The 23216-nt window shown below is 38.0% G+C and overlaps 1 protein-coding gene across 1 annotated transcript in view; it reads left to right on the top strand.

Annotated features, from left to right (window-relative positions):
* The window catches only part of L2HGDH (L-2-hydroxyglutarate dehydrogenase), a 34322-nt gene extending 11392 nt beyond the window's left edge, over positions 1–22930 (top strand). The window contains exons 4-10 of the mRNA XM_090272046.1: positions 2178–2309; positions 6286–6448; positions 7651–7685; positions 13509–13676; positions 14592–14749; positions 16087–16218; positions 22680–22930. Of these exons, the coding sequence (XP_090128172.1) occupies positions 2178–2309; positions 6286–6448; positions 7651–7685; positions 13509–13676; positions 14592–14749; positions 16087–16218; positions 22680–22875 (984 nt within the window). The 3' untranslated portion in view covers positions 22876–22930. The remainder of the gene's footprint in view (positions 1–2177; positions 2310–6285; positions 6449–7650; positions 7686–13508; positions 13677–14591; positions 14750–16086; positions 16219–22679) is intronic.
* Positions 22931–23216: the final 286 nt, after the last annotated feature.

Genomic DNA, 23216 nt, shown 5'->3' with positions numbered 1-23216 from the left:
TAACATTTATGAGTAGAGTCCCTGGGCCTGATCTTTTCTTTGTGGGAAGTTTTAAAGTTACTAATACTATCTCTTTACATGTTATGAGTCTATTCAAATTTTCTTTTTGAGTCATTTTCAGAAGTTTGTGTCTTCCAATAAATTTGTCCATTTCATATAGATTATCTAATTTGTTGGCATACAGTTATTCATAATATTCCCTTGTAAGTCTTTTCTGTGTGATTTTTAAGAATAAAAGTTCATTATCACCATTAAAGATGCTATAAAGATTTTTTTTTTTAATGATATGGGAAAATGGCCCTGACATGGTGTTAAGGGAAAAAAGATATAAAACTGTATTTACAGGTTTTATGGTTGAGTTGTAAGAGTTATGTATTCTGGATACTAGACCCTTATCAGCTATATAATTTGCAAATGTTTTCCCCATTCAGTGGATTACCTTTTTAGTTTCTTGATAGTGTCCTTTGATTCCACTTTTGTTTTTAAGGTTAACCATTTGTTGATTTAAATAAACTTTACACCTTGATTAAAAGTATTATCTCATGGAATTATGTTGACTCCTTGATATGGAATAGTGATTTGTGAATTCTAATTTACTGTAAATATGCATCTGTGTCTTCCTTTGCTGGGAGCTGTTAAGTAAGGAAGAAACTACTTCAAACAGATACTTTGCCCAGAAATAAGTAGACAAAAATTCTTGAGTAAAGTTGATAAATTTACTTCTTTTTTTTTTTTTCTGCGACAGAATGTATTAGTAAATACTTTGTAAAGTACTTTATTCTGAAACTGGAAAAGTCGGCATTCGTGCTGCCTGTCTCTACAAGAAATAGTAAGTAGAGACAAGGATTGAATCTTTATGGGAGCTTTATTCAGATGCCGGCACTCTGCGAAGATGGTGTGTTATGTACCCTCAAAAACCATCTTAACATCTCATTTCAAGGCAACCTTTTTATAAGAAGAAAAAAGAGTTGCTAAGGGGTTTGGAAAAAAAGGTTATTTGGGTAAGAGTTGCAGTCCTACTATGATTTTTCCTAGTACGTCTTTGTCTGTTCATCAACAATTCTGTATCACTGGGCGTTCCCTCCCTGGAACACAGTGGCTCAGATACCATTTCTGTGCTTGCAGACCCTCTGGGGTGCAAAGGTTGAATTGCTGAGGCCATGCATTCCAGTTCCTGGAGTAATATCTTCCCAGATGCATTAATCACTAAAGCCTATCAGTTATGACTGAAGCTAAAATCTTTAACTCTTGAATTCCCCTAGTTTTTAATCATCTTATTTCAATAAGATTTGTTTAATTAAAGAAATACAAACTAAAACAACCACATTTTCCAGCTGGGGCTACATTAGTGTTTTTTAAAGAAAACATTTCTCTGTCCTTTATAGTTACCATAGGTCCCCAATTTAATTATCTTTCCAGCAGAGTACAAATGCCTATGAGATAAGAAATGAAAGTTTGTTCCACAAAGGTTCCAGTCCACTTTTCTTCTAGTTGGCTTTCTAGGGATTCTGTCTTTCAGGTCTTGAATAGCACCTTATCTCCATGTTCAAAGGACTGTAGCAAACCTCTGAGGGAGGTCTCTAATACAGCTAAGGGCATTAATCAAAGCTAAGGTTTCACTTAAATGTTGTACATAGTTCTTTAACTTTGCTTCTTGATCTACATACAATTCCAGGAAATAAAACGGGTAGTTTTCTGTTAATGATACCCAGTTATACTGAATACCAGATGTTTTTCTGATGTATTGGTATTTTACATTCTTTTATAGATATAAGAAGGCCATTCTGTTTTGTTATTGCTGTGTGGTCTTTTGTTTTTGTTTTTTTAATGTAAAGATTAAGCAATTGGTTCTTCTCTCCTCTCTGGGACTGAGGGAGTGATGGTGATCAGAGTTGCCTATGGCCAAGATGCATGTTGGAACTGATAGCAGAAGTGGAAATTGAGGCTACATTTCAACTCTGAGGAAAATTTGTTTTAATGCAGTTTTCTTAAGAGAACTTTTTTTAGTGTAGGAGGAAAATGAAGTCATGAAGGAAGGTTGAAGTAGATACATGAAGAAAAAAACAATTAAAAAATCAACCCAATTTAAGTCATGTAATAATTGATGATTTCCTAGTCACTTTATCTTTTATAGCTGATGGTATGTTTAACTCTATCTATATTATCATTTTTTGAAGCTTATAGTAGCTGTTGAACAAGAAGAAATTCCCAGACTTAAAACCCTATACGAAAGAGGCCTGCAGAATGGTGTCCAGGGGCTGAAGCTGATCCAGCAGGAGGATATAAAAAAGAAGGAGCCATATTGTAGGGTAAGTGATTCACTAACTCTACACACATGCTCACAGGGACATATTCATTTAGGGCTCAGTCTTGTAACATGGACGCTGGGAGTGAATTTATAGGTGGCGGGGATTGCATAGAAACAGATAATCCTGTCACAAAAGCAATGTGTTGAAAGACATCAGAGGGCATCGCCACAGATTCTGGATCCCTGATTGCTTCTTAGTCCCTAAGTCATTATAAGAAATGTTCAAACCTGTAGAGAATTTTTATAAGTTTATTTGAGCCAAACTGACGACAAATGTCAGGGAGCAAGATTTCAAATGCACTGGAGAATAACAGTTTTGCAGCTTATTTTATGCATTTGAAATTAAGGAGGAAACGTAAGAAAGATGACATGAAGATGGGAGAAAGCAAGGCAGGGACTGGATTACAGGATAGGTAGTAAAATTATGTGTTCTTCTGAGTGTGGTTACAACTTATTTCTTTGGTGTGTTAACCTAAATGCACAGAAACAATGGACAGGGCTTGTTTAAGGCAAAGATAAACCTTTTACTAAAGAAGTTACATGCCTGGTGCATGACTGCCCACCACGACCTGCCCTGTTAGGGTCTATGATTAGATCACCCTGTGAGGTTACTTTCCATAGAACCCCCTTTTTCACTCACACCTGTGAGAAAACACCAGGTCTGAAGAACATAAGCAAAGGCAAGAGGAGGTCTGAGACCATATGACATGTTTGGAAAGCAGTGAGTGGTGCAGTACAGTTGGATCGGATCACAGGGTATATAGGAAATATAAAAAATGAGGCAGGATTGGGCTCACATAAAGGGTCTGATATTCATTCTAATAGCTTCAGAGTTTATCCAGTAGGCACAGGAGCCCCTGAAAATTTTTGAGGAGAGTGGCTACAATATTCAGTCTGTATTTCAGGAAGATAAGACCGGCATGACTGTGAAGAGTGGGCTGTAGAGTATCTTGCATAAAACATGTTATCCTTAATATTCATGAAAGAGATGTGAATAATAATAATAATATCAACTTTCTTTGATAGCCTTTCAGAAGCTGTCAGTCCAACCCCCAGTTCCACTGGCTGTTCCAGTGAGTGGCTATATCTCCTGTTCCTTTTCCCACACCCTATTATTGACAATATGCAATAGCGGGACTCCAGGTACCTGTGTTAGAGAGTCTGATTGCCAGGCAATGCTTATTAGAAGCTTTTAGGTAAGTCTGAGAGTTTAGGAAAGCTTTTTCAGAGGTGAACCCCGAACTAGAAAGATGAATAATTACTGAAATGTAACTCATAAAAGAGGTGTATCCTGCTCTTCTCTGAGGCCTCTGCAGAAGTGATATACCTTATATAATGCCACATTGTAATGATCAATGCCTATTTAGGATGACAATATATAGTAGAAAATATAGTCTGGTTATTTTATAAAGGTGTCTTGAGTAAATGCCTCTTTCTCTGTCAACCTCACCACTATTACCAGGAATGGTGAACAAAATTTGTATAGTACAGGGGTACTTCTATTTCTTGCAGGACCTCCAGAAAAAAAAAGTGTGTTAGTGCAGCTCCAAAGGGCTTCTTGGACCAGATTCCTTTAAGTAGAAGATTAAGTACTCCTGGGGGAGCTTCTTGGAAATTTTTAAACTGCCTCTGTGAACTTTGACTTTGGAGAATGACTCTTGACAGCTCTCTTCCTGGGCAAATCCTGACTGCATGTTTTGATTTTAGCTGTGCTGGTCTGTCTGCCGTTTCTTTAATTGGTTAACCACACGTTCATCTGTGCCTCTGTTCTCCTGACTGACTTCTAATTCTTGGTGTTCACTGGCCTGCTTCCCTGGTTCTCTTCTAACCATCTGACTTTCTGTGACCTCAGATTTCAAGCTCTGGCCTGCTAAACCTAGACAGTGCATGCCCAGCTCCTGACTCACCAGCTGGCCTGCCCACCAGCCCCATCCAGGCCAGGGCATTGGATTGCTTCGCAGCAGTGATTCGTTCCACTTCCCCCAACGTACATGTATAGGTGGGCCCATCAGCATCTCATGAAGACAGTCAAAGGGAAAGAAAAGAAGGGAGACCTTTTAGGGATGGTCTAGAGGGGGCAGCTAATGTGTTTAAAGACAGCCAGCCCTCAAAAATTCATTTATTCAATAAATGTTTGCGTGCCTTCTGTGTGTCAGGCATTGTGTTGGGTAGTAGGAAAATAAAATGAATAAGGACGCTATGGGGATTCCAAAACTATTGATATGGAGCACTTTTACAGTACATTTTTATCCGTTTGTTATACTTGTTGCATAGTTTTATGCTAGGTAAGGAAGTTTTTGTTACTAAGCTATTGGTATTATCCTAATTTAGATTCCAAGGTTATTGTACACAAAGTACTATTTATAGATTGAAACTGAATTATAGCTACGGACCTGTGAATTTAGGAATTGTCAGGACATATAAGGGCTAATATAAAATCTTATGTGTATTTACTATATCAAAACTAAAGGAGTGATTTCCTGAACTTGGACAAATGCTCTCTTATTCTGGGAGCAAACTGTCAGGAAAACAGTTAAGTTTTTCAAATGTTGCTTTCAGTTTGTGAGAAGACTCTATTGGGTGCTCTGTGAGCCTTTACCCTTAATGTGATCTGGCCATGGGGCAACATTGATCAGGAGTGGGTGGCAAAGTCAAACACTTCGAAAGAATAAATGTATTGGGATAGGGGTGGGGCACTGAATACAAGAATACAATATTTAAAGTAATATTATCAAATATTATTTTAAAACCACAACAATGACAGTGCTGTGCTGGCCAAACAAGAAGATGGCAGCATTTACCATTCTCATTCAGCTTCTGGGCTTTATTTATTCTGGGAACCAGGCAACCCTCTTAGAGGAGGTTTTTTGGGAAAACTAGTATACTCATATACATAATAAGGCAAGGAAAAATGGCACTATTACTAAGGATTCCACAAGTATAGTCAGTATTTAGTTTCTGAAATTCTTTTCTTATTCTTTTCTTCAGAATTAGAAAAGGATACATTTATTCCAAAAAATTAAGTAAGTATGCTTATAGATCATTCGTATATAGTTTCAACATAACTTGGCAAACAAACAACAATAAAACCCAGGCTGTTAATTTCCCATATTACCTGAAGAGGAAGTTTGAATTAACCACATGCAATCTCCATTCAATATTTGCAGTCTTGAAAATAGAGTCTGCAGCAAATCCAATCAGTGCTCTGCAAACATATGAATGATTCTGAGTTCTCACTGAGTGTGTATGACATATGATCCACTACTGGGAAAATCTCAGTGGAGTTTATTTAAAACATAGTTGTTTGGTGATACAGAATTCAACTCAGAATCAGATATGAATCAGAATCAGATAGGATGAGGGATGAATAAAACTGAAAAACTGGTGTAGCAACTGGAAGAGCCTGGCAAAATGAACTCCTTTAAGGACAGTTATTACCTGATTATAGAGACTTTCTTATTTAGCTAGTATTATTTCTTATATATGCTAGACATATTACACACACACACACACACACACTCAAATTCAAATTTAGGTACTGATGGAGCAAGCTTTTATTTTTTTGTTTTTTAAAAAGATTTTATTTATTTTTAGAGAGGGGGGAAGGGAGGAGAAAGAGAGGGAGAGAAACATCAATGTGAGAGAGAAACATCAATCAGTTACCTCTCACATGCGCCTCGACCAGGGACCAAAACCACAACCCAGGCATGTGCCCTGACTGGGAATTGAACCAGCAACACTTAGCGTTGCAGAATGATGCCCAACCAACTGAGCCACACCAGGCAGGGCAAGCTTTTATTTTATTTTTCTTTAAAACTATCAGATTTTTTTTTTTTTTTTTTTGCCAAGAATGGATAATATGTGTTACCTGTCAAAATAAACAGTAAAATATTTCAGTGCAAAATAAAATTTATTGAACAAACTGTCCTAAATGATTTTAATTGTATTGTCTTGACTTTTTCATAATCTTGTCCCAGGGTCTAATGGCTATTGATTGCCCATATACCGGCATTGTGGACTATCGTCAGGTGGCTTTGTCATTTGCCCAGGATTTCCAAGAAGCAGGTGGCTCTGTCTTGACCAATTTTGAAGTAAAAGATATTGAAATGGCTAGAGAAAGTCCTTTAAGAAGTGAAGATGGTAAGCTATCCTTGTCTTTTCTTCTGAATAGACTTGTATTGACTTCTAAACAAATTTGGGACTGTTTTTGGCTGGGATAGTTCTGTTGGAGGTCCACCAGGAGCTGGGCTGGAGAAGGGTGTGGAGCTGGGGGCAGGTGCAGAGGGTAAGCTTGGACATGGACAAACTGGGACTTCCAGTGAGTCTCGTGTTGATGGAACTGGACACTGATCAGACACTTCTGACTCGTGCTGAAACCTGAGCTGCCAAGGCTGTTTATATAAAATTAGCCCCCAAACATTTCTTTATTCTGTAGGTTAGAGTCAGAATCCCTTGGGGATGTTTGTTAAAAATGCAGACTTTAGCATCACCCAGTCTTTCTGAATCAGACTGTCTGGGGATAGGGCATGACTTAGCCATTCTGAACTACCCTTTTTCGGGAAATTCTTTAAAAAATCTAAATGAATCCACTTGTAAATTTTGAATTTGCTTTTGGGACATTTGAATGAGGAAAAAAGTAGTTCTGTGTTTATTCTTCCTTCACAGTTTTCTTTAGGAGATTTTGGGCATCTGAGTCATTTTCCCAGTGTCCTACTAAATTCTAAGGTGATGAGTAAAATAGTTAAATAAGATTGTTATAGGTAGGTCAAATCAATCAAATTTATTTATGCTGCAAGTAAACTGAATTCTTTTCCTGTTGGACATATGCTTTATAAGACTTTGAGATCCCTTGTATCTGATTGTAAACTAATTTTATAGATAGTTTATTTTTGGAGATTTTTGTGTTGTGATAACTCTTGCTTCTCTTCACAACCGAGACTCTACAGAGATTCAGTAACCAACATTTGGACAACAAGTGTTAGCATTAATCCTGTGGGAAAATAGATACTGATTTATGATGATCCATTTTATGGCATGGTTTCTAGGTTTGTAGTTGAGAGAAAAGCTGGGACTGCCTTTGTTGGAACTGAATTCAGGAAAGCTTCATAAGTATAGATTAAATGAGTTAATATGAAATAATTTTCTAAAATGCTAGAGTTTTACATATTGTCAAATATGAACTGGTTTATTCTTGTTATTTGGTGAAAGCTTCAGGATGAAATGTGGGAAATAACCATGATTGTGACAGAAGAAGCTCATTTAAATTTGTTACTAATGTATTTCAAATACTGTAGGCCTTCTTTTACTAAAAATAAATCTTTCACTAATTTCTTTTTTTTCAGAGATGAAATATCCAATTGTTATAAGGAATACAAAGGTAAAGATTCTTAAGCAAAACCACTTCCACCTATTTTATTTACTTTCATCCCTTCTCCTTTCTTAAAAAGTTGAATTAACCACAGTGCTGTATTTTATGTCACTGAATGCAGTTTGTCTGTTGTAAAGTTATCTACCTTATTAACTCTCTACTAATGAGAAAACTTGGGCAGGGGGCACAAGTTGTTCAGGGGGAGATGGACCGCGTTCCTTCATCTCCACATAATCTAAAATAAGAACTGTCAAATGGCACAAAAGTATTGTTATTTGCTGTGTGTTCACTGAATGAGCAAAATTCAGTCAGAAAAGCAGGGCCATTACTAAATGTAGTAGGATTTATAGGAATTAGGCCTTATGTAATCGAGAAAGGATCTGGGGAAGCAAAGATTCAAAAGGACAGATGGTAGAGGTATATTGAACCAGTCTGAGAAGCCAAGTGTATCCAGTTGTTGAAGTAGAACTGCAAATGAGAAGCTCAGGAGGAGATCTGAGGGAGCTCTTGCCTCTGTGTTCACACCCAAGTAGTAAGCTAGGGCCATGGTTGGTTAGTAGGATCAGCATGTGGGAAGCAGAGCTTGATATGGAGCTATAATTCACTTGGCAGTGGGTGTTGGTCACCACCTTGGGCTAGAATGACCTTCAAAGAATAGTGGCTGCTGCTTTACTTCTGCCTGCTAGATCATATGCAACTCCTGTTTTGGTCAACTTTCAGTTGGAACCATACAGGGAAGGGGATTGTGTCAAATATAGTACCCAGTTTACCTAAATTGACACAGTATAAACCCTCACAATCCATCCCTTTTCTCCCTAGCATCCATTCATACCCCTTACGACCACATTTCATTTCCAAATAAAAACAGTAATAAAATTGTGCTTCTGCCTACAAGGTTCAGCTATCTTTCATACAGCCGAAGACATGCTTACTACCATAACAGGATACCATAGACTTAAACAACAGAAATTTATTTCGTCACAGTTCCGGAGGCTAGAAGTTTAAGATCAGGGTGCCAGTAGGGTTGATTTCTGTCTTCTCACTGTGTCCTCATATGGTCTCCTCTCTGTATGTGCTCATGTGGAGTGGGAGAGAGGGAGGGAGAGAAGGAGGGTGGGAGACAGAAGAGCAGAGGAAGGGAATGTGAAAATGTGAGCATGGCAATTTTTGGTGTCTCTTTCTCTTGTAAGAACACCAGTCCTCTCAGATTAGGGCTTCACTCTTGTGACATCATTTAACCTTAATTACCTCCCTAAAGGCTCTGTCTCTAAATATAGTCACATTGGGAGTTAAGGCTTCAACATATGAATTTTTTGTGGGAGAGAGGACACAATTAATTTTATAACAATGAGGATAAAGAAAGAATTATGTAATTATAGACAAATATATTTCACAGAAAGGAAGAAATAACTACTACATTTCTCATTTATGTCACCAATTATGTGATCATAGCTGATATTTATAATTTCCTTCTTCTGCTATCCATTCTGTAGTCCCTTGGCCCTTGGCAAGCATCTCAGCTGGTCAGGGTTCCTAATTTGATGCAGTAACTCAAACTTTTATTCCTAAAGTGTCTCTGCCATTAGCAGCCCTGCATGTTTTGTGTTGTGGTGGTTTTCATTAACTTTTATAACAATACATGGGGATACTAAGAGATAGCCCAGGAGGCCTGTATTCCAGACATACTCTTTATCATCCCCAAGCTCTCTGTGTGGCAGCAACTCAATTTCTCCTTGCCAGTCAGGATCAATTCCCCCATTCAGTACAGTAATCTTCTCTGCCTGTTGACTCACTGGCATGAGGAACCCAAAGCGGCTATGTGCGACAGTATCAACATCTAGCATAATGGAACACTTGCTTATTCTCTAATGGAAGCATTTCTCCCTTGGGAACTAAGTCTTCTAAACCTTTAGAGCCCAAAGTTGTGGGGCTAGCAAGCAGAAATTTGGATTAGGAGAAGAAACTAGTGGACTATTGTAAGGAGCTCATTCCATTTCTACCTCTTGATTTCCAAAGCTGTGAATCTTGGCAGTGGGAGAAAAACACCATATTTTAGTTACTGATTTAGAGTATATAGGACATCCTGGAAGACAGTGCTCCAGCCCTGCAAAGTGTTGCCAGGCAGCTAGTACTGTTATTGAATTTTCAAAAGTCCATTCCACTTTGTCACCCAGCAGCTTCAGGATGATGGGGGAAATGATAAAAATCAGTGAATTCCACAAGCATGAGCCTATTGTTATACTTCACTTACTGTAAAATAAGCTCTGATCAGAAGTAATGCTTCTGGGTAAAATACCATAATGTTGAATAAGGCATCCTGTAAGTTCACAGATGTTGGTTTCCGGAGAAGCATTGTGGACAGGGAAGACAAATCTATATACAGAGCAAGTGTCTATTCCAGTGAGGACTAAGTGCTGCTCATCCCCCCTTTTATACCCTCACCCAAGGACATGCTTATTTATTTTAAAGAGAGGGGAAGGGAGGGAGAAAGAGAGGGAGAGAGATATTGATGTGAGAGAAAAGCATTGATTAGTTGTCTCTCACCCACTCCCTGACCAGGAATTGAACCCACAACCCAGGTATGTGCCCTGACTGGGAATCGAACCCACAACTTTTAGGTTTATGGGGTGATGCTCCAACCAACTGAGCCACACCAGCTGCCACCACCCTCTGCCTTTTTAAAAATTGAGTGGTCCGGGGATCATATCAGTGTTTCTGTTGACCTATGCTGTTGGGAGAGGGAGCATGCAGCAGTGGCTCTGTACATCAGCCTTACTAAGTCAGTCCATCTTGCTGAGCCCACACGTCACCTCCAACCTTGCTGCCATAACCGTTTCATTTGTGAAGCCATTGGGCATGGACAGGGATGGCTGGAGAAAGAGGCCAGTGTTCACAGAGCAGGTCATCTTGTGTATTGATTATTAAAGTCATCTTCTGCCCCAGTTACTCTTCTGTGAGCATTCATATAGAATTTAAATATCTTCATCCTTTGAGCCTTTTTAGAGAGGTCCATTCACACACCTCTTCTCCAGCGCTCCTTTTCCCGACCATCCAGCCAAACCATTAGTCATTGCACATGAAACTGTGGAGCCATACTTCTAGCCATCTCACTTTGTAGGTGAGATAAACACCCAGTATAGTGTTCAAAGTTCTGCCTGCTGGTAGCCTTTTCCTTCACCACAGTCCTTCAGGGCCACTCCCAAGAGGACTCTGGTGCTGCCACTGTTTACTTTCAAGCGGTGCCAGAGTGTTGTGCAGAACCATTTGTAAGTCAGGCCTCTATTTTTTCTTGCTCAGCCAACTGATTATAGAGAACTTCCCATGAGGCCACAGGGGCGAGTTGAGAGGGAAGAAGTAGTTTAGTAGGAGTATGGGTGGTGGGAATTTGAGCCACTTGCCTCTGCAACTTATTGGTGCCTGCAGGACCTATACAACCCTGATCTTGTCTATTCTTCTTCCTCTTGATAACAGAGTGCTGCTGTACACACCCAGTTTTGTGGCTTGGTGAGTCAGACAATACCCTCTTAATAATGGGTAGTTCACATGGTATCTTGGTGGCCTGTGGTCAAGTGTTGAGTCAAAGCCAGAAACACTTTCTCAAAAGGAGGATAGTTATCTGCAGAGGATGGTATAACTTTCCTCCAAAATTCTGAAGTTCTGTGTTCTGATCTCACCTAGAGGGGGCTACCAAAGTCTCCATAAAACATCATGGTCTGCGACAGACACTTTGATTACCATCAGGTCTGCTGGCAGAGCAACCAGGGTATCCATTCAAAGAAAGATTAAAAGTCTGTTTCTGCACCTTCTCTCATCTAAGGGATATTTTCACGAGAGTATGGCATCATATGATGGAAGGTGTTCAGGGGTCTGTGAGATACTGGTGGATACATGTTTCACCCACAGTTCTTATCATTGTTGCCTTTTATTTTGGCATTTTCCTTTAAGTATAATTAAATGATAATTTTAAAATGTGAGTCAACTTATCAAGTGGAACATCTCTGCTTTCATGAGGTTAAAAGAAAAGGAATTTTAAAAATAAACTTCAGGGAAGAGGATTTGGAAACTAAAATGTATAGATTGCATGTAGGAGAAAGATCTGTTTCATTCGAAATAGTAATAGAGGTGCATAGTTTAATATTTTTAAAGAAATGTATTTTAGAATATGTACCATTTAGTGTTTACCTAAATTTTTATTTTGGATGTGAAATTAATGTGTTACTGAATTTAATTTTTGTTGTTTCATATATAGCATAAGATGATTTCAGAGACATGTGACAATTTTCAATCATTTCATCCTTTGGAACTGTTCCTTGAGTGTTTTAAAGAGAACTTTTGGTTTATCAGCATGCTAGCACCATTCTGAAAATTCTCTTCTCATTTATCATATGGCTTATCTACATTTTATGTGCTAAGAATAAAAGAATTGCTGAGACTTCAAGTAAGAACTAGTAGATTTATATCACATAAAATGTTAATATTTCTTGTACTTCTGGTACATAACTCTAGATGAACAGGAAAGATATTAACCAATTTAAAAGAAGTCATGCCTTTTGTTGTTGACATAGCCCTTTGACTTCAAGAGTCTAAAACTCTTATGGTTTAGTCTAGCTAATTTGAACTCACTGCAAAGAAGTTTCATCTGATTTTCTTCAGAACTGTGACTTGAACTCTTGAAAAGAGGCTTTACCTTTGTATCTAGACAAAAAGAGGGTACATACAGAGATAGAATACAGCTGAATCACCAAGAGCTGAAAAGAAAGAGAATATTGAGACAAGTGAGAACTCTGAGGCTTTTAGAAACAGATCATCTGGGGAGAAAATTTAAGAACAAGAAATTACCTGGAGCAAGGAGATGCTAGTTGTTTCCTGTGTAAGAAGTAAAGAGATGGGAATTGGAGTATGGTGGTGAATTGGGGTTAAGTGAATTTATTTAGGAAATAGGGTGGTAAATTGGCTAATCCTAGCAGGGTTAATCTAAAAATATGTAGATGATAATCACAGAATAAAATTTATGGGAAATACAGCAGCCTAAGATTAGCAGTCTCCTAGTTGTTAAGGGAAACTTTGACTGTAGTGGTGTTCTTGGGAAATGTGGATTGAAAGTAGCCTCAGTTTGCAAAGTAGACATTGATCAGGAAGGAGAAATTGGTTGGTGGTGGGTTACACTTGTAGCAAAGCAACCGGAGAGTAAAAGAATAATTACTCATAGATAAGACAGGAGAAACTGTCTGAAATACAGAGGAGGCCAAATTGGTGGGGGCCATCTAAATGAAGTTTGCTTCTGCCCTGGCCAGGTTGCTCAGTTGCTTAGAGCATTATCTTGATACACTAGGGTTGTGGGTTCCATCTCCATTCAGGGCACATACAGGAAGCAACCAATGAATGTATAAATCAGTGGAACAACAAATCGATGTATGTCTCTCTCCCCCCCTCCCCTTTTTCTCTCTAAAAATCAATAAAATATAAAAATATTAAATGAAGTTTGTGTTTTCATGCAAAAAATAGTTAAGTTCCATCATCTTAGTGAAATAAGTGTGTGTATGTTTGTGTGTTGTGTGTGTTTTTAGGTATCCTCACTGAATCCCTAATTTAAAGTATGAAATTGAAGGTGACATCATCTTGTGTGCTACTACCCTAAGTTTCTAGCCACCACCTAAATGCTGAAGAATTTATTTTGCTGATACTTGTATTTAATTTCCTCCTTTATAAGGAATAAAAAGAATAAGTCCCTTTCTGTATTCTTATTGTCTCTTCTACATCTGTTTTTCTGCCCTTGACCTGTTCTTCTGCAATCTGCTTCTTATAAATCACTGTTCATTTCTTTTGCTCTAGGGAGGGGAAGTTCAGTGTCAGTATGTTGTGACATGTGCAGGACTTTATTCGGACCGTATTTCCGAGTTGAGTGGCTGCAATCCCGATCCTCAAATTGTACCATTCCGGGGAGATTACCTGCTTTTGAAGCCAGAAAAATGCTATCTTGTGAAAGGAAATATTTATCCGGTACGTATGATGCTTTTGCTTTCTAATCCTTCTCAAGATGACTATGGGCAGAAAAGGAATGAAACAAAAAATTTTATCTGTGCCAGAAGGGAGAGATATTTTGAAGGGCTTTTTGTGCAAGCATTGCACCTCTTTCTCTTACGATTAAATTTCTAAATCTTTATTCTGATATCATAGTTATTAGGTTATACCTAATAGCCCACAAGTACATGTCTTTAGAAAGCATGAGTGCACCATGGGAAGGGCTATCAAGAAAGAACATGATTCTTCCACCTGTCTGGTAGAAGGAGCACTCATAAGAGAACTTTCCCTTTTTACATGCCCAGATATTCAACCCTCTTTCTCAGTTCACTACAAGTGCAGAAAGGGGTTGTGGCCACCCTGTGGTTTCATGATATAGAAAACAGAGCCCTTTAAATGAAGAATTTATTCTGTATGGAACTACTAGGTTAAACCAGATGAAATTACCAATATTCATCTACTAAATGTTCTTGACCTTTCCAAAACATCCATTTCATGTGCTCCAACCCAATATATTCCAACTTTACAGAAACCTGTGCTACGAATGTGTGTTTTTCTGGCAGCTCTGATTTTACTTGCCAGCCACATACATCCCTAGTTGGGGGCAGGGTGGGAGGGCAGGGCGGGGAATAACCTGAAGTAGGACAGTTTTTTTTTCTTTACCCAGAAAGAATAGATGGGAGTGTGTATTAGTGCTAATAGCGTCAGTGTTTCCTATGTGGCATTTCTAGGCAGAAGCATGTTAAGTGGAGAGGTATGTCTCATTACAGATCAAAATAATACACATATAATGCATGTGAAGAAAATGATTTATATTACCAGTTGAACATTTGCATGCATAATAAATGCAGTATAAAATGAGGCTAACAGTTCTTTGCTGTGTTAAATCTGTAGGTCCCGGATAGCCGGTTTCCTTTCCTAGGAGTTCACTTCACGCCAAGGATGGATGGCAGTATTTGGCTAGGGCCTAATGCAGTTCTTGCTTTTAAACGAGAGGGCTACAAACCCTTTGACTTCAGTGCCAGAGATATTATGGATATAATTACCAAGAGGTAACTTTATTTACTTAAAAAGTTATTTCATGTGTTTATATATTTTTTAAAGATGATATTTATTTATTTTTAGAGAGATGGGAAGGGAGGGAGAAAGAGAAGGAGAGAAACATTGAGAACATTGATCAGTTGCCTCTCACACACCCCCATCCGGGGACCTGGCCCACAATCCAGTCATGTGCCCACACCACACTGGGAATCAAACCTGCAACCCTCTGGTTTGCAGGAACAGTGTCCAACCTACTAAGGCATACCAGTCAGGTGTGTTTATATTTTTAACGTGGGAAATTTTGTCTTTCTTAATATTCTGCTTATTGAGTAAATCCTCACATTTGTGTCTAATATATTGATATATTGATCTTTTAAATTAATCCAAATTAAGATCTTTGTGGAATAAGCATAATGTTTTAACTACTTCAAAAAAATTCTGATGATCCAGGGTGAAGTCTTGGTTACAAAGAACAAGACCAGTCATGTATCTGACAATCCAAACATTGTTTTGCTAACCTTCTAATTGTGTTTGAAAAAAAAAGCTTGTCTCAAAATTAGTAGATGGCTTACTTTGATAAAGTCATTTCAAGCTGGTCACTACCATCATTTTGAAAAACACTGGAGAAATTGCTGATGACCAAAGTTGTTTCCTTTTGTAGAAAACTTAACAGTGGGTTGACCTGGGATGCAGATCCTTTGCTATTGTTAGAACTCAAGGACGTTTTTTTGGGTATTTTGTTTTGGTCCTTGTAGCAGCGTTGCTTTCCGGAGGGTTTCACATCGAAATTACTAGAAAAAATTTTAAGCTATACTAGAGTTTCACCTTCTACAGATTCTGAAACAGAAGGTTTAGGGTGGGATTTTCAAGCATGTGTGCTTTTAAAAATACATATGTATATAGACTCCACAGAGTCTCACTTAAGAATCACTACTGAAGTATCTTACCTCTGGCTGATTTAAAAAAGAACAATAGTAGGATAAATAACTATCTCACTTCTTTAATGTCCTGATTTAAAGATCTGCTAATGCTTTTTAGGGGTGTTTTGAAAACATGTAACATTTGTATGAGAAAGCCGTTTTGTTGGCAGGCTTTGTAGAATTCTAGTTTGAAACAAGCATTCCCTGGTAATTTGAGTTTGAAAGGTGTTTACCTTTGGACTTTGGAAGATACCCCTTTGGTGAAGTTTCCTTCTTACATTGGCCAAAGTTGATTTTTTTAATATGTGGTTTTTCTGTATTTGCCTAAATTTCTGTGGTGCCCCCACCCAGATCTGTTTGTAAAGGTGTTTAATAGTAAGAAAGAATTCCTTTCTCTAACATAAAGATATAATTTTCTTTGCTTTCAGTGGCTTGAATAAACTGGTGTTCCAGAATTTCTCCTATGGAGTCAATGAAATGTATAAAGCCTGTTTTCTCAGTGCAACAGTGAAACACCTTCAAAAGTTTATCCCTGAAATTACTATCAATGATATACTTAGGTAAGGAAAAGCCATAAAGATTGTAAATACAATCATGACTTAAATGAACGTGGGAGGTGGATCTGACTTGGTGATTCATAGGCACTCTTTAGTCAGTGTGTCACTGACTCTTTGTGTGTGTCTTTTCCAACAGGTTGTTGAGTTCCTTTTGCAGTGTATGAGTTAGGTATTGCAGCATCGTGTCTTAGCGCTTGAACTGCGTCTACCATTTATAATTACCTAGACTACCTTGTAAGGCTGTCCGCCTCCAATGCCCCAGCTGGGTTGAAAACTCCCTGTCCCGCAGAGGTTTCAGGATAATGGATGAGAGAACAAATTTATCCAGGACACTGTATTTTGTCTGGAGGGAGGAGAGGTGGCAGATCTCTCTAGTGGAGAAGAGCACTGAATGCTTTCTCCTGGTCCCTTTTATTGAGGAGGGGATTCGGGAGATACAAGGTCAAGACTTATGAATCATCAGTAAGGTTTCAGGTGCTTGGGTTACAGTTGACAGTTACTGATTACAGATACTAATGTAAAGAACACAGTGACCAGTCTGTGTCAGGGTCTGCTAAACATCTTGATGCCATGCTGACATCATGTGCAAGGCTTCGTACATTTTTAGCTACACACTGTTTATAGTTAACTAAGAGATAAGGAAAGCAGAGCAAGCTCTAAAGCATAATATGCATTCTTTAAATCCAATTCCTACGGGAACCTTCTGAGTGGCCTTTGATCCTGTCTGCCTCTGCCTTCCCGGTGTTCCAGTTCAGTCTGATGAGGCCCCCAGTAGGAGCCTGGTTCTCGGCTTCTGGGCTACAATTCTCGAAACCACACAGAACGGTCCCCTACAACCTTAGAGCATTAAATGGAAATCTCCATTGCAGCTGAATTGCCACCTTTGCCTTTGTGTCTAGCTGTCACTCATAATAAAAATGTCTTGTCTGAAATTTAAAATCTCCCTGGCCTCTGCCTCTTGTGATTTCAAAGCCTTTTGACTTTAATTCTGTGTATAAGATCAGTGATCACCATATTAACTAATTAGATAATAAACACATTAAAACATTCTATTTTCTTTGATTCTTAAAACCTTTTAGAAACACACTTCTCTATTCTTGACATCTTACCTTGCTTCTTCTGTACTGCTTTTTTTCTTTTTGGGGTCATACTCCACTCAGGGCCTCTCCTTGCAGGACAGAAGTGGGAAGTAGTGTTGTAACCATCAATCTGAGTTGGCAAAGGAAGGATTACTTAAAAACATTTCTTAAAAAAAAAAAATCTTTTTTCTTAAAGATAAAAAGCTTTCTGGACTTGATCTGTAGAACAATTTAGTTCTAAATACTACCCAAGCCTACTTCCTTTTCTCTTTGGTGATATTTTTAGGGTATTCACCTTTTTCCCTGAATAAGCCATTCGTTAGGCCTAATTAGGAATGTACTTTGAGGTACTCTTCGTCCATGAATACATCCTATGAATCCCTAGAGACCTAAGTGTCTGTCACCTCAGTAACAGCTGCTGAACTTGCCTAGTGTAGAATGTCAGCAGCTTGACTCGGTGTCTGGGAAGAGAGCAATAATCATGTCAGCTGTCTCCCTTAGGGGAGCGTCCTGGTCTAAATTTGACTCTAATATATCATTCTCAGACCAGCCTCTTTGAATCCTTTGAAGGACTATTAAAACCCAGCTAATGTTTTTACTCTTATCTCCCTCACCCCTCTACTTACCTTCTGAAATGGAAGTGATAAAAATATCTAGGCTTTATTTTCTTTCATTCACCTATAAATAAAGGCTTTTATGTTTTCAGTGGTCTGCTTTAGCAGACCTGTTATGTTTTATATCTGAAAATAGGCTGGTTAAATCTGGTGTCGGTTACTGCTATTAATATTCCTTGGAAAATATAATAGGTGGGGATAGCAAAATCTGTGTATAAACAGTTGCAGTGAATTCACTACTCATATTCACTTACCACCCTTTTGTAGAAACCTGAGGAAAACTTTAGACTGGTCGTTTTCATATGGTAGAACTGGACTGGGGCTTGTAGGTTTTGGTGAACACTCCTTTGCTCTGCATGTAAGGGTGTCAATTTCAGTTACCAGTTTCATTAGCATGTAGTAGAGAAGGGTACACAGCACTGTAGGCAGGTGCATTTGGGGGAAAATTCCACCCAGTCACAGATGAGTTTCTCTTTGAAGATAGAGAAACTGAACACATTTAGCAATTCTATTTACTCCTTCCCTTTTATTCCATTCATGTAGCTAGTAAATGGGGGAAATTATCAGTAACAAAAAGGAAGTTGTAGAAGATATATTTGATACCATTTATATAAGTTTCACAATACCATATATTATTTATGGATCTCACATGTAATGTGAAAATGAAAACAGATATAGTGATAAACACCTAATTCAGGAGAGTGGTTACCTCTGGGGAGAAAAGGGAATAAGGTTCAGAGATTTTTTACATAGGTCTATTATCATATCTATAATGCTTTATTTCTTAAGCTGTTTGGTAAGAAAATAGGTGTTCATTATATTATTCTGTGTACCTTGTCATATGCCTGAAATATTAAATAATAATAACTAAAAGATCAATAGACTTTCCCACATTTTGAAGCCCAATCTTGCTTCTCTTGAAACCCACTGTAGTAAAACCATTAATGCTCTATCATTAGTATTGAGGCAGAAGCATATTAAGCAGTTCTAGATAGTAAAAGAGAACTGAAGCAGCACTTTTAGTGGAAAACTTAGCTCAGGATGATGTTCTTAAATTTTAGTAACCACCAATGGGCTTCCAGCTTGACTTCTCTTGGCCTAGCTAGAACATCTTGGGCAGTAAAATTATAATCTGTCAAATATATTCATTAGATATACAAACTTCTCATTGTTAAATTTTGATCTTTAAGGTTCTTAATTTTAGCTCTAAAATCCTTTAATTTGTTCTGTGATTAATTTTGTATAGTAATCTAACAGCAGTTTGTATCTGTAAGCATTGTAAGGATGTAAAAAATGAAGACATATATGCCAAGATCTCCTTTTCTTTCCACTCTTCACTTTGAAAAATTCCTTTTTTGGGGAATTCTAGAGTAAATTTTTAGGCACGATGTTTTCATCATGAGTGATAGCTAAAGACTGTACTGTGTCATTTTGAAATGCAAAGGTGAAAGCCAAATATTCCTACAATAAAGGTGAGTTAGATCAGAGTTTGTCAGTCTTGGCACTATTGACATTTTGGGCCAAATAATTCTTTGTTATGGGAGAATGTCTAATTCACTCTAGGATGTTCAGTAGCATCCCTGACCTCTGCTAATTAGATACCAGCAGTATTCCCCTAGTTGTGACAACCAGAAATGCAGACATTGCCAAATGTCCTCTATGGGGCAAAATCTTACATTGATTAGAACCATTAATGTAGGGAATTTGGTAACCCTCACACTACAAAATATTTGAGAATCTGGAGAAGATATAATAAAAATCCTTTGAAATACATATAGCTGTGCATGCAAGAAAGTAAGGGGCATCCCAGGAGCAAAAACAAAGGGGAAATTGAAAACCGAAATACTAAAAAGAAATTGGTGCTGATGCTGTCCATTTCATTCAGTTCTTCTTGTGGGGTTTTGTTCTCATCTTTCATTTGGGCCATATTTCTTTGTCTCCTCAATTTGGCAGCCTTCCTGTGTTTGTTTCTGTGTGTGAGGTAGAGCTGCTTTGACTTCTTGTCTTAGGGCACCTGTAAATTGTGTGGGACGGAGCCTTAGGTATTCACCAGGGCGGTGCAACCCACTTCACCACTTTGTGGCTCTGTATGTGAGGGAGAGGTCATAGAGGGGACAGTGCCGCTGCCTGGCTGCTAGAGGCTTACTCAGCATTCATCCCATTTCCAGTCACTTCACTCACTTCCCATATGTGACTGGCATCCCTCTAGCTGTTGCCCTGGTGGTGGTTCCCAGAGTGGATGGGTTTGTGTACATTCCAGGACTGTGCAGGCCCTTAAAACGGACTTCTCTGGAGACTGGCAGTTTCTTCTGCTGCCCCGACCCCAACTTGTTTTTACAGCCAGAAGTTATGAGGGTTTATTTTCCTGATGCTGGAACCCTGGGCTGTGTGGTCTGGCCTGGAGCTGGGATCGTTGGATCTACCACATGTGAATGTGGGACCACCCGATCTGCCGCTGCCACCTCCTCAGCCTCCCCACTGCCACAGTGTATCCTCTCTGTCCCGGCTCCCTGTCTCCACCCCTCCTTCCCATCAGGGTGAATATGAATTCTTTAAATCCTTAGTTGTCAGACTTCCATACAGTTCAATTTTCTGGCAGTTCTGGGTGTTTTGGGTTTTGAGGTAAGTTGTGATCCTTCTTTTCTTTTTTTTAAAGTATATTTTATTGATTATGTTGTTACAGTAGTCCCAATTTTTTCTTTGCTCCCCTCTGCCCAGTACCCCCCTTCCCTCCAACAATCCCACCCCCCTTAGTTCATGTCCATGGGTCGTGCATATAAGTTCTTTGGCTTCACCCTTTCCTATACTATTCTAAACTTCCCCTTGTCTATTTTTTACCAACTGATTATGCTTCTTAATCCCTGCACCTTTTCCCCATTTCTCCCTCTTCCCTCTCCCAGCTGATAACCCTCCAAATGATCCCCATACCTATGATTCTGTTCCTATTCTGGTTTGCTTAGTTGGATTTTGTTTTTATTTTTTAGATTCTGTTGTTGATAGTTGTGAGTTTGCTGTCATTTTGTGATTGTTCTTATGGTTGTGCAAGGAGGTGAAGCGCGACTACCTACACTTCCATCTTGACCGGAAGTCCAGTATTGTATAGTTTTTTACAGTTTGGATTATAGGTCTTGAACACTTGGGCAGGAACATAGGGGACATTGAGAACATAATTGGCATTGGTAAGCAAAATTAAAACATAGATACTTTTATAACTGTAGTTAATGACTATTAACTTCTATTTGTTGAGAAGGAATAAGAGGAATGTACTTATGAAACCTCATATAAAGAAAAGTTTTACTTTCAACACTCAGCATCAGTGGCTGGTCATGCCACTGTGTATCCCTTACATGTTGGCCTTCTCTCAGATAAAAGAAAAGGGACAGTGACTTTAGAGATACTTTCATTGTCCAAGAAAAGAGGGGAGATATGCTGCTTTGATGAGTTGAGATAAGCTACAAATACAGAATGTACAAAATGGCTGATACACTGATATGTATCCTTAGCCAAAGAATTTCAGCTTCGGTCCCATTCTGTGTTTTATTGTAAGTGTCGTATCTGATTCTTACTTGGAAATCCTTACAGCTCAAAAATCTCTTGTCCAGATTCCCTGCAGGCTTCTGTAGGGCAGATTACCTACCTTTCATCCTTGTTGTAATCTTTATTTGCTGCTCTACAAACAAACTTCAGACAAGTTCCTTAATCACTCTGTGTTTCGTCACTATTAAATATAAACTGTGTCAGCCTGTTAGAGTTGTTGTAAGGATTAAATGAGAGAATTCCTAACAGAGAATAAGCACTTGGTAAGTTATAGCTATTATTATTATTATTTCTGCTCAGCCACGCTGAGGTCTTAGAGAGCAGTGCTCCTATATTGTTCTTTATACAATAGCTTCCTCAAGTACTTATCTGCATTGGCCCAGAATCAATAAAAATGTTTAATGTTGTTGCCTAATTTCTTGAGTCTTGGTGGTGTGTATAAGGCAGCTGTTTTCAAACTGCGTTTTCTTGAGCAGATTCAATGAAGGTGCTTTTGGATTCCAAAAATATTTTATTTAAATTTCATCTGTAAAGTTTTAAACTATTTTAAAAACAAAAAAATCTAATTTGCAAACTCACGTGTTACAAAACAGAATTTTAGCAGTAAAGGCTCTTACTATATTAACATACTTTCAAGTTAATTCATTTTTGTCTTTATTCTGCCATCTGTTTAATTAATTAGTTATCCTGATATTGAAGGCTAAACTGTTAAAGATTAAAACTACAAAACAAGAACTTGCTGCCATTTACAAATGTTTTTCTTCATAAATTTTAGTAGTGTGCAATCAAAGCAAAACACAAAAATAGAATTCTGTAGTGGATATAGGAATGCAGCTGACATGCATTTTATTGCTTTGTGTTAATCAGAAGAGTCTTATCATTTCTGTTGATTGATTTTATAATAAATTCATTTTATAAATCTAAATACAAATATATTTATTCTAACTAAATATGGATATATCTGCCACTTTTGGAAAGAAAAGATATTTATAAGTAACTTACCCATTTGTATATTCATTTGATAAGCATTTATTGGCACTGTTATGTGGCAGGCATTATGCTCTAGGCTGAGCATATAAGTTTTACAGGTTATAACTGACAAACCTATTTGGTTTCCACATTATTGTGCAGTCAGAAATCTAACAACCTCATTGCTTTAAGAATGCTTTGAGACCACTGACTTGTAAAGTGTCCTATTTCTTCTAGTCAGTTGACTCAACTCTTGGTTTTGCAGAGGTCCATCTGGAGTAAGAGCCCAAGCTCTGGATCATCATGGAAATCTGGTAGAAGATTTTGTATTTGATGGAGGAGTTGGGGTTATTGGAAATCGCATTCTTCATGTGAGAAATGCACCTTCCCCTGCTGCTACTTCTTCCCTTGCAATTTCTGGAATGATTGCAGATGAAGTGCAACAAAGATTTAAATTGTAAATAATGAAAGAGCTGGCTATGCATTTTAATTTCTACATTCAGTGACATCCACAAGAATGTACTAATTGCATTCTTTAATTTAAGAAAAATGTTTTGAAAACATTTTTTAGATATCTCACTTGATAACCATTGAATTGTTAAGCTTAAATAACATAGAAATAATTTGTTAAAATCCATGCTCTTTTACTTTGTGAATAAAGAGAGAAGATACAATTGTATCTGTCCTTAATCCCTGTCTTTGCTAATGATCTGCCCTCACCAGGGATGATGGCATAAAAAATTGCCTATTCTCTTAACTTTTTGGCTTTATAATAGCTAAACATTTTTTCTTGTAGACAAGA

Source organism: Furipterus horrens, unplaced genomic scaffold (genome assembly GCF_987537825.1).
Source record: "Furipterus horrens unplaced genomic scaffold, mFurHor1.1.pri manual_scaffold_3, whole genome shotgun sequence".
Classification (NCBI taxonomy): Eukaryota; Metazoa; Chordata; class Mammalia; order Chiroptera; family Furipteridae; genus Furipterus; species Furipterus horrens.
The sequence above is the reverse complement of the archived record's forward strand: the minus strand, read 5'-3'. Positions and strand labels throughout refer to the sequence as shown.